At 46.4% G+C, this 11,776-nt stretch overlaps 3 protein-coding genes across 3 annotated transcripts; 2 read left to right on the forward strand and 1 right to left on the reverse strand.

The window, feature by feature from the left end:
* Positions 1-1,321: 1,321 nt before the first annotated feature.
* Positions 1,322-5,834, forward strand: LOC136514858 (serine/threonine protein phosphatase 2A 57 kDa regulatory subunit B' theta isoform-like). Its single transcript, XM_066508568.1, has 4 exons — positions 1,322-1,588; positions 1,955-3,327; positions 4,994-5,374; positions 5,454-5,834. Exons 2-3 carry the CDS (start codon positions 2,128-2,130, stop codon positions 5,351-5,353), a joined length of 1,560 nt encoding a protein of 519 aa, XP_066364665.1. The 5' UTR covers positions 1,322-1,588; positions 1,955-2,127; the 3' UTR covers positions 5,354-5,374; positions 5,454-5,834.
* Positions 5,835-6,219: 385 nt separating this feature from the next.
* LOC136514868 (GDSL esterase/lipase At3g48460-like) lies at positions 6,220-9,408 on the reverse strand. Its single transcript, XM_066508578.1, has 2 exons — positions 8,652-9,408; positions 6,220-6,955 (listed from the first exon to the last, which is right to left on the reverse strand). The coding sequence occupies exons 1-2, from the start codon at positions 9,312-9,314 to the stop codon at positions 6,443-6,445; spliced, it is 1,176 nt and encodes a 391-aa protein (XP_066364675.1). The 5' UTR covers positions 9,315-9,408; the 3' UTR covers positions 6,220-6,442.
* Positions 9,409-11,092: 1,684 nt separating this feature from the next.
* LOC136514882 (uncharacterized) lies at positions 11,093-11,717 on the forward strand. The gene has a single exon (XM_066508599.1). The coding sequence runs from the start codon at positions 11,235-11,237 to the stop codon at positions 11,598-11,600; it is 366 nt and encodes a 121-aa protein (XP_066364696.1). The 5' UTR covers positions 11,093-11,234; the 3' UTR covers positions 11,601-11,717.
* Positions 11,718-11,776: the final 59 nt, after the last annotated feature.

Here is an 11,776-nt window from a genome sequence, read left to right on the forward strand (position 1 = left end):
ACACCGTATATACGGCACCAACTAACTAAGCTTATCGGTTGAGATTGTATAAAAAAACATGTAGTTTATCAAACTTCATCTAACATTAAAAACTATATATAGACATCAACAACCTTTCAGTTATTTACTTTGGAAACGTGCAAAATACCTGTATAGATTTTTACTCAAAAATATATGCAATATCTCATAAATTTTAAGGACCTTAAGCATATACTTCTTCTATCCCAAAATAAATCAACTTTTGCTTATCTCTGATTGGATATATAGGTAGAAGTTGATTTATTTTGGGACTGAGGCAGTACTCTACAAAATGCTAGTGGTCAAACATATACTAGCAGCTCAGTAAGAGACATAAGAGAACCATCTACTTACTACACAAGTGACAAAATATTCTGCTATTGGAACCGTTAAAATCTCATAGCAAAATTTATCTACAAGTTTCTAAACCTTTTAAAATGATGAATATACATAGTGTGTCTATATATACATTGCTGCAAAAGGTTGACATACAAACTCAATATAGAAAAATACATACAAAAATAGCAAACTTCAAGTGTTTCTGCATTAGAGGACAAATTCCATGATTTTGTTTTATAGTGTATATGGACATAAAATTTGTGAGTTTTGTTGGTATGAATTATTACAGAATGAGTTTGCGTCTCAACTTTTACAACGCCAACATACATTTATAGATGCATTATGGATGTGTATCTTTTCAATCTTTTCTAGAAAATACTCCTAAGTGTGTTTTTCTCTAAGAAGTTTGCTCTGAATATTCTCCCATATACAATTGAACTATGCATATTCAGTGTAATGTTACTCATGCCAAATTTGCTCTAAACCTAAACCACTACATTCCTACATTCCTACCTCCATCGACCTAACAAAATGAGCCATAAATCGAAGATGCCTTTTTTCTTGAGCCTGGTTTTGGTTCAACAATCGTGATAGTGTAATAAGGCCTCGTTTAGATCACCTCCAAATTCTAAATTTTTTCACTCTCTCTCCATCACATCAATTTTTAGCCGCTTGTATGCAGCATTAAATGTAGATAAAAAAAATAACTAATTGCACAGTTTAGTTGGAAATCACGAGATGAATCTTTTGAGCTTAGTTGATCCACGATTGGACAATATTTACCAAATAAGACGAAAGTGCTACTATTCATCGGGTTGAAATTTTTTGCAATCTAAACATGGCCTAAAGCAAGGTGTTAATTGTTTATGACAACAAAAGCCACCAACTGCACTTTAGCCAGCCGGCATCCAGGGGCAAAACCGGGAATCCGCCAAGCTGCTGAGGTAGGCAGGTGGAACTTTCCTCTCCCCTCTCCCCTCTCTCTCTCTCTGCCTCGGCTCTCTTCTTCCACCGCGGCCGCGTTCGCTGCCTGCGCCACACCATCGGCGACTGCACGCATCAAGCCAGGCGCCCTCCCTCCCTTCCGCGGAAGCCTCCTCGCGCGCTTCCGGGGGCGTCTCCCCGGTCATAGCCTCCTCTTTCTGCCTGGCTCCTCGTCACCGTCCACTGGTGCTGAGCCGGCGTGCGGGTGGAGATCCATTCGCCTTTGGATTGACTTCTTCGTTTATCGGTAGGGAACCTCCTTATCGCCTCTGTTCTAGCTGTTCATTTTGTACCGGGGGACCATTTCGTTGCTTTGACTGTGGGCAGTAGAATCCGAATCTTTCCCACCATCTCCATTCTGTTACTCGCGGATTTGTTTGCTGCGTGGTGCCATGTGAATCTGAGCTGATTCGATTAGGCTGTTTCTATTCTTCAGCGCGCGAGATTAGTCGAACTAAGATGCGGTTGCGGTTTATTTTCTAGAATTTTGGGTTCGATTGATCCGTTGCTGTGTGATCTTATGGGCAGTTCATTTCTTTCTTTCTTTCTTTCTTTTGGCGATGTGATCTTCTTGTGGTTTTTTTGTTTTGACTTGTCAGCTTGAATCTTGCAGGTTGAAGCGGCTCGATTTGCTCACCAGAAATTCAGACTTTCGAGTGGAACTCCCTTAATATAGTGCACTAGGGTTTACTGTTCACTAGTAGGCTACTGGCTCTGCTATTAGGAAGCCGACAACTGTTGTTTCCGAAGCTTGTGTTGGGTGGCGTTGCTATTCTGGGTTATAACATGATAAAGCAATTCCTTGGCCGGCTCCCCAAGAAGCCGTCCAAATCCGGAGATAAGGATCCTATTGGACGGTCCAGCCCCTCGGTGTCGCATCCGCCATTAGGTCCGAGAGCTGGAGACAGGGCCGCCAACTTGAGTAGCCATCCACCGGTTATCTCAAGCTCTGGGCTCAGTTATGGGAGTGGCATGCATGTCGGCAATGCAAACATGAGGGCACACGTGAATGGTGATTCGGCCACATCAGCATTTCCGTCGTTACCGAGCTTTAAGGATGTGCCCAACACAGAGAAGCAGAGCTTGTTCATCAAGAAGTTGAACTTGTGCTGCGTCCAATTTGACTTCACCGATCCAACAAAGAACATAAAGGAGAAGGAGATAAAGAGGCAAACTTTGGTGGAGCTTGTTGACTATATTGCCTCGGCCAGTGGGAAATTTTCTGAGGCAAGCATGCAAGAGATCACAAAAATGGTTTCTGCAAACCTGTTCAGGACACTGAGTACCCCTCCCAGAGAGAACAAAGTGGATGGCTTTGATCTGGATGAGGAGGAGCCTGTCATGGACCTTGCATGGCCACACTTGCAGATTGTTTATGAGTTGTTCTTGAGATTCATCCAGTCTCAAGAGACTGACGCCAAGTTGGCTAAACGGTACATTGATCATTCATTTGTTCTGAGGCTACTTGACCTCTTTGATTCAGAAGACCCTAGGGAGAGAGAGTACCTCAAGATGATACTTCACCGTGTCTATGGAAAGTTCATGGTTCATCGGCCCTATATTCGGAAAGCCATTAACAACATTTTCTATCAGTTTATCTATGAAACTGAAAAACACAATGGAATCGCAGAGCTATTGGAGATTTTGGGAAGTATCATCAATGGGTTTGCATTGCCACTTAAGGAAGAGCATAAATTGTTCCTCGTTCGAGCTTTAATTCCACTTCACAAGCCAAAGTGCATTGCGATGTATCATCAGCAATTGTCTTACTGCATCACCCAGTTTGTCGAAAAAGATTGCAAACTTGCAGATACAGTTATCAGAGGCCTGTTAAAATATTGGCCCATCACTAATAGCTCCAAGGAGGTGTTGTTTCTGGGGGAGTTGGAAGAGATATTGGAAGCTACGCAACCTGCAGAGTTTCAGAAATGCATGGTCCCTCTCTTCCGCCAGATTGCACGGTGCCTGAATAGCTCACACTTTCAGGTAATGCTCACCAAAGTGTTGCTTCTTTCATGAAAGCATGATCCCTCTCTTCCTCCATTTGTGTTTGTCATTTATCAATTCTTCTGTTATGTAATTTTCTTTGGTCCCTATCTTTTCGAAATTGATAGAAGGCATGGCCTCAAGGGCGGGCCTGGTGCAAGCGGTAGAGTCTTACCGCCTGTGACCGGAAGGTCCCGGGTTCGAGTTGCGGTCTCCTCGCATTGCACAGGCGAGGGTAAGGCTTGCCACTGACACCCTTCCCCAGACCCCGCACAGAGCAGGAGCTCTCTGCACTGGGTACGCTCTTTATAGAAGGCATGGCCTGCACAATGATGATCTCTTGTTGTTTATTCTGTTTCTGTTCAACGCATGTTAGTGTAGATATACAATATGCGCGTTTTATTGTTCCTTAGGGGATTTGAATAAGACAGCCTTGTTTTAGCGCCCACAGGAGACCTAAAATAAGACAGCTTAGTTTTTTTAAGTGGAACACGATAGTTTTCTGCTCACTTACTTTTGTAGTTTTCTGTGCCCTATATGTTTTAGTTTACTTTTGAGGCATTTTGTTCTTTTGTGTATTCTGAAAAGCAACTCACAGTTTGTTGCTAATAGTAATACTGCCTCAATTAGTTACTGCTTAAAGGCCACCTTGTGCAGTTACTTTGAGTGGTTGAGTAGCTTTTGGCTGTTGGCGGTGACTCGATTGTAAACACAATGTCAATGACTTGGGATGCCAAGAGAATTCCAAATAGCTTATAAGGATTTCTCTGGACCGTGTAGCTCTTTGGAAATGATTTTTGTTGGGAGTGACAGTCAGTACTAAATTTGAATCCCTTGTTTTGATTTAGTTTTCCTAGTCACTTACGTGAAAATTTTATTGGAAAACAATTTCTGGTAGACATATCAAAGGAAAGTAAAACATAAATGTCTCCTTTTGTACAGCTCAGAGTAGGCGAGCACTAATTACCTGCTGACCATTAAAGTCATTTAGGACATCAATGAATCGCCACTGCTAAATTTGGATGCATAATATGGGTCATTACTTGTTAAACAAAAATTGTTGAAGGATCATAGATTTTCCATCCATTATGTCTCATCTAATGTAGTTTCTTTCTTTCTCATTTCTTTAAATGCATTTCCGTTAATTGATTCCTACAACTAATTACACATATTGGAATGTACCTTGGAGCTATATTTTGTATTCTTATGTCCTTTACAAATAGACTGTAGAGTTCAGAGTACTGGGATGTCCTATCTTGTTGATTAATGAGCTCTGAGAGAGCAGCTATGAATTTACCATCAAATGTATAGAGTTTCAGTTCTGTTACGGATCTTCCCTGAATTACAATTCTGAACAGTATTTATGACATGCCCTCGTTACAGTGGTTTATAAGAGAAAATGAAATGGTTTATTTGTTATCCTACATTCTGAACAGTAATTATTTATCCACAATTGTCATCTTTATCTGATCTATGCACAAAATGTTGTGGAGTTTGGGAACAAAATGTTGTGAGGGTGATTTTTCATCACATTGCAAATCCACAGTTGTGTTTTGGACCATGAGACCTCAGAGACTGCTTATTTTGTTAAGGCCTATTGATATTGCAGATGCAGAACATATAATTAACTGATGAATAGTAACTGATAGCATCTGTTCTTGTTCAGGTTGCTGAGCGGGCGTTATTTTTGTGGAACAACGACCATATCGAGAGTCTGATCAAACAAAATAGTAGGGTTATACTACCTATCATCTTTCCTGCACTGGAGAAAAATACCAGTGGGCACTGGAACCAAGCTGTGCAAAGCCTTACTCTAAATGTTCGAAAACTGTTCTCTGACCATGACCCTGGTCTATTCACTGAGTGTCTGCGGAAATATGAGGAAGAGAAAGCGAAAGAGAAGGAGGTTAAGTTGAAACAAGAAGCCACATGGAAGCGCCTTGAGGAGATTGCGTCAGCGAAAGCGACAAGCGGTGCAGCAGTTCTCGTCTCTCGACCCTTGTCCCGTCAATCTTCAGCTGTGTAGCAAAATCATACCGTTCATGTGGTAAACAAATGTGCTTCTCTTTGTTAGTTTCCATGTTTGGGCGAGTGTTTTCTAACAGATGAATCTCTCAAATTTCTAGGTGTTCATGAAACATTGTACAGGATTGAGTTGTATATACGTGGTATATTAAGATGGGCAAATTGACAAATGATATGATCTGAGAAGCCAGTTGGGTTAGGCACAGTAGCGTCATTCTCTTGATCCCGAGTCTTGGCTTCTTTCGGCTTATGCTAAGATCTGAGTTGGTTGTTGTATCATTAAGCCTTGGCAGGAGTTGGCTATGATTTAATTGTTTTCACCTGCTGGTCCTGCAATCTTCCCATGCATGGTTATCTGTTTCTGGAGACAAAATTGGCGGTAGTTGGTGGATAGAACCCTAGTTAGTCTGAAAATGAGTCATGTTGTTGTTCTTGAGTCTGAAATTGTTGTGAATGGAAGTACAATTTTCTGTGAAGTACAATTCATATGAGCAAGTATAGCATTTGCATGAACCATGCATACTCATCATTAGAAATCAAATCCTTTCGGTTCATTAAGGTGCGCAAATTGACAAATTGTACAGGATTGTCAGGAGTTGGCTATGATTTTATTGTCTTCACCTGCTGGTCCTGCAATCTTCCCATGGGTATCTGTTTCAGAGACTGCAATCTTCCCATGGGTATCTGTTTCAGAGAGAATTGGCTTGGCGGTAGTCGGTGGATAGAACACTAGTTTAGAGTCTGAAAATGAGTCATGTTGCTGTTATTGAGTTTGAAATTGTTGTGAATGGAAGTACAATTTTCTGTGAAGATGTAATTCATACGAGCAAGTACAGCATCATTGAATGAACCATGCATTACTCATCATTTTAATCAAATCCTTTCGGTTCATCATCATATATGGCTTCAATTATAAATGCCTGATAAATGGCAACGGTTCAAGATGAAGATGACATGAATTCGTCACGATTGAATTGCAGTTCTACTGATGATCCTAGCTAAAAGCACGCAACACTGATCATAGAACTATATATATGATGAGCATCCTTATTGGAACGTGCATTCTCATTCTCCTGGGTGTCGACGGTGATCACGGCTTGCCCTGGGCTTTCATGGCCAGCAGATCCTTGAACGCCGGGCGGCAGTAGGCGTCGCGGAAGAACATGCCGGCGACGACCTTGTACATGGCCTCCGTCATGTGGACGCCGTCCCAGTTGACGTACTCTGCCGGGCGCGCGCAGGCCGTGGTGACCTGCGGCGAGCCGCAGGTGGCGAAGAGGTCGAAGTTGTAGGCGCCGCCGCCGGAGCCGCAGCAGGTCCGGAAGGGCTCGGCGAAGCCGTACCGGGCGGGCGCCCGCATCACGGCGAGGTGCGCGGCGTAGTAGTCGGCGTAGGCGACGACGGCGCCCGGGTGCCGCCGCCGGAGCTCGCGGAGGGCCGCCAGGAGGCGGCGGTTGTGCACGTAGCTCTGCCGGTTCGAGGAGGCCGCGCAGCCCACGGCGTCGCGGTCGTCGGCGCGCGCCAGCGTCATGGCCAGCGGCAGGCACCCCGTCAGCGGCAGCCCCTGCACGATCACGTACTTGGCGCCTCTCTGCAGCAGCCCCTGCCATTTTTTTTTTTTGCAAACCCAAAGATGTACATAAAGCATTCATATTTCGTAGTATTTTATCTACGAGTATGGTGTATCCACAGGTCAATTCATGCGGTTGTTTTGCAGTGAGATCGCCGAAATGCAAAGTTGCCTCACTGGTGGCATGACCGGCTTCAGGATTCAGAGAAGGTGATACTGACAGAGTGGTAAGCATGGATCTAGCAGCATGTTTGGGAGGGGGAGGCCGTATCGTATTGTGGATTATTTACTGCTGGCTGGTTTAGTATGAGAAAAAAATACTATTCCTGACTAGAAATTTACGATCGTTTATGAGCCAACGAACAGGCCGTAGAATTCCAGAGGAGGTAGTACTGCACTGGCAGTCTGGCAGTGGCAGGAGGAGGACGAAGAAGGGACAGCGCAGTAAATAGCGCATCAAATCGGGCTGGTGACACACTACTGATGGTCGGATAGATGCAGAAACCTCGGAGCCTCATCAAATCGATTCACAGTACTACGTCAGTACCGTTACTGCAGTCTACTACTAGTACTCCTATTAGCATGCATCTTGGCCATGGCTCCATGTATGCCTTGGTATATACGGAGTACCTTCCACTCCACTGAATCATCTATGGCAGTACTAATCAATCTTTAGTCTAGCTAGGTCTTATCCCCTTTTTTTTGCATTTTTGGAATATGCAGTTCTTCTGATTCCAAAAAAAAAAAAATCTAGTTTGCTACAAAGGGAAGTTCAGCTACTCAAAGTACTCGGTCTCACTATTATGCTTAGCATCAGTGCAAGGACTAAGTAGCTGGATTAGCATGAAGAGAGCCTGCCATTTGTATTTGGTTCATGAAACCTGCCAAAAATTGGCAATTACAGTATGTACTGCCAGGACTGTGTTACAGACAAAGCAAGAGTCCCTTATCCTGTGTGTGCAAGCAGCAAAGCAAAGCATACATGCAAATCACGTGTGAGGGCCTTACGGCCTGTTTGGATCTATCATTAGACTAAACTTTTCTAGACCATCTAAACACGTGGACTAAAAGATGGATTAATCCAACCTAACTAGTTGTTACTACTTGTTAGCCCCTCACTGGAGTTTGTATTTTTCATACAACACAAGACTAACTTTGGTCGTCTAAACTTTAGCCAGCAACCAAACTAGCAACTAGCCCAGGTGATCAACAAGATCCTAGGCCCATGCTGAGCTGTTACACTCCATGTAGCAAGTGCTGTTACGAGGAAGAAGAGATGACAGGTAAGGTAACTACTCCTATATAGGCTCAGTTCTGAAATTGCCCGTAACATATCCCTTCTAGAAACATACGAGACTGGAGAGTACTAGGACGCAGCGGATGTGGATCAGAGTAGGAAGAAATCAAAGCTGAGCAAGTGAGCACAGTTATTAATGCACCGGCGACCAGCCAGCCTGTGCAATATACAACCAAATCATCATCAAATGTTCTGACGCCACAGACAGCTAGCACAAGATGGGGATCAGGCGTTAATGCCCATACCAACCGCATGCAAATCTCAACTGCTCACTCCATCTCTCCATCGACTACTGTTCTGGTATGTTAAGTTATTATTAGGGCATGCGATTATTAGCACTAATGGCGGCGGCCGAGATGGCTATAGCTAGCAAAGGTGTACGACGACGACGACGATGGCGACGTCGTGCAGGACAGAACAGTGCGTGCATACCTCGACGAAGGCGGTGACCCTCTGGACGGCCATGGTGCGGACGAGCTTGGGAGGGATGGTGTCGCGGGCGACGACGGTGTAGGCGTAGTCGTTGGCGCCGATCTCGCCCACCCAGAAGAGCGCGTCGGCGACCCTCTCGCGGGTCTTGGCCCCGGCGGAGGCGGCGCGGAGGTGCGCGTCGAACCAGTCCAGCTGCGTCATGATGGACTGCGGCGTGACGTCGATGCTGAGGTTGTTCCGCGCGAAGAAGTCGTGCTCGATGGCCGTGGCGCCGGCCACCGCGAAGTTGACGCCGACGGCGGTGGTGGCGTTGCTGGAGTTGGAGTTGGAGGAGAGGTAGGGCGGCAGGTAGGTCGGCAGCGCCAGCGCCTCGGCGAGGAAGTCGACGACGAGGCGGCCGTCGGAGTAGCGGTTGGTGGAGCGGTGGAAGAAGGTGGCGCCGTAGGGCGGGCTGGACACGTAGCCGAACGAGTAGGGCCCCGTCGTCGAGTGCGTGTTCCCCGTGTCCGTGAACGAGTCGCCGAACGCGTACACCCTCCGGAACGGCGGTGTAGCGGCGGCGGCTGCAGGGGCCGCGCCCACGGCCGGAGCTGCCGTCGTCGCCACGACGGCAAGGAGGAGGAGGAGGAGGCCGAGGCGGTTGGCCGCCGTGGTGGTCGCCATGCCCACGTACGCACCACGCTGCGGCGCGCGTTAGCGACAAGCTTAAATGTTCGTCACTCTGAGTAGCTAGCTAGCGTGCACCTTGCGGCGTGCGCGCGCGCGTGGTACCTTGTCTTTATAGTACTCCAGCCCTGCAGTCTCCATGTATAGTGCAGCAAAATGGCATGGCACGACGACGATGGTCGCATTGATTCCGTGCGCACAAAATTAGGTGCAGCGCCAATGCAGTCCACACACGCACGCGCGTGCACCGCCAACTGCGCTCGCCGTGGCAATTCATTGCAGGGCGAGGACGAGACGAGCACGAGGCGGCCGCCGGCCGGCAACCACCGACGACCTCGCTCATCCCGCGCGCGTTCAGTGCCGAGATGACCGGCGGCGGCGTCCCATCCGTTCCCCTCCACTCCACAGTTGAGCGGCACCCGTCCGTAGTTCATTCACAAGAACAGGATCCCAACGGAGTGCGTTGCCTGACGATAACCCTGTAGATGCACTTGATAATCCTGTAGCCAAATGTTTTGCCTATCGAATCCTCTTAATTGTATCTGTAACTGTAGCTGCAGCTGAAAGAAGTTTTTTAAAATTGAAGTTATTGAAAAACTATTTGAGATCAATTAAATCACAAAAAATATTAAATGGATTGGCTTTGTGCACCATCAAAAAAAGATATCTTGAACACTATTAATCTCAATATGATGATTTTGCATGTCGTTTTTGCAATGCCATCTCTCGTCTCTGCTGCACCACGCCACCATCAGTCCGGCTTCTCTCTCCCCTTCAGTTTTTTGTGCTCGCTGCTGCCGAACAGCCGAATTATCTCCTTCCTGTTATGCACGTATCCCGATGCACATTTAGTGATGCACATCAGGACCCTGTTTGCTTCTCTTATAATTCGTCTTTTTTAGCTTATTTTTTCAACCGGAACAATATTTTTCTCTCACAGCAAATCAGTCGAAACGGTATTTCGGCTTGTTTTTTCAACAAAGCGAACGAGCCCCGGGAGGGCAATGTGCCCTAGGGGTAGAATTTACTTTCGAAAGCAGTTTTTTTTTTGCCCGTAAAAGCATATGCTCTTATGTTGTACATCAAGATATGTCTCACCATAGTTTTTTTTACCGCTAATGCAAAAGACTAGTGAAAAGTAAATTAAACCTTTGGTATAGGTTCAAATCCTATTGGACGCAATCTTTTTTTCTATCTACTTTTTAAATAACTATACTAAAAACTATTTCTTTTTGCATGATTCAAATAAAAAATCTTTCTCAACGATTCCTCTTCTACTAACTCAAGTTATACTAATAAAAGTAGACATGCTATATTTATATTTGTTCGAGAACCTAAGCTGTTCCTGAATAGCTTCCATCAAAAGGGTTTGCTCGGTGAATGTCTTACTAGATGGATATATACCGGAGATACTCTTTAGCGATTGTTGGCAGAGATCAATTAAAAAACAGTGAAAATAGGGTAGCAATTCCAAGTTACTGAGGATTTTTTTTTCCGTAGCAACTTTGTAGGAAACTAGTATATATTTGCACCGCGAAAGTTCCTGTAAAATTCAGTTCTAAAACAAGATATATACCGTAAAATTCACGTGTTTGACCAGGGTCCCACCCAAAATTGGCGACCTCCGTGGGACCCGCGTGGCCAGTGTCCCAACGCGTGGCCATCGTTGGAGTCAAACGTCTCCCGCCAAATTCTCCCGTCGAAGTCGGACGACCGTTCTCGTGCTCGGATATATAGCACGCTAGCTACCGCCATTGTTGCCGCTTCTAGCAGCTGCTTCATTCTATATAGACCTAATAAAAACAAAGATTGCTCCTCCTCATCCTCCACTTACGATAACCTGCCCATTCCCCGATCCGTTCCGTTCCCACGCGAGGCGCCGACGCCGTGCGTGATCTCCGTCCGTGCCGTGCAGCCATGGCCTCGCACCGGGCGCTGCTGCTGCTGCTCCTCGCCGCCGCGCTCGTCGCGGCGCTGGCCGCCGTCGCGTCCGCCGAGGATGCCAAGCCCACCATCCTGACCCCCGTGGCGCAAACCCCGCTGGGGTCCTTCGACGGCGACAAGCCGGCCTCCGACGACGACACCGTCGACGACGACGAGGACGCTGCGCCCGTCGGCGCGCCCAACGGGGCCACCATGACCGAGCCCACCGACGTCCCCGCGCCGCCCGGCGCCGAAGCCACCGCTGGCGGCGCCGAAGCCAGCAACGCACCCGCCGCGGCTGCGGCGGGCGTCTGCGCCGCCGCCGTGGCGGTCGCCGTGGGAGCCTTCGCCTCCTTCTGAGGACTGGAGATTGATTTCATTTCGTGCAATGTTTTACGTGACCATTTTCTTCGATTTGATATTTGTAAACACACAGCTAATCGTCTAATCGTATGTGTAACTATTTTTCAGTGAACATATCCACGTTGTTTATTAGTTTTACTTACATTACCGAGTTTGAGCTTATAGATGCTTCT

Source organism: Miscanthus floridulus, chromosome 2, assembly GCF_019320115.1.
Source record: "Miscanthus floridulus cultivar M001 chromosome 2, ASM1932011v1, whole genome shotgun sequence".
NCBI lineage: Eukaryota > Viridiplantae > Streptophyta > Magnoliopsida > Poales > Poaceae > Miscanthus > Miscanthus floridulus.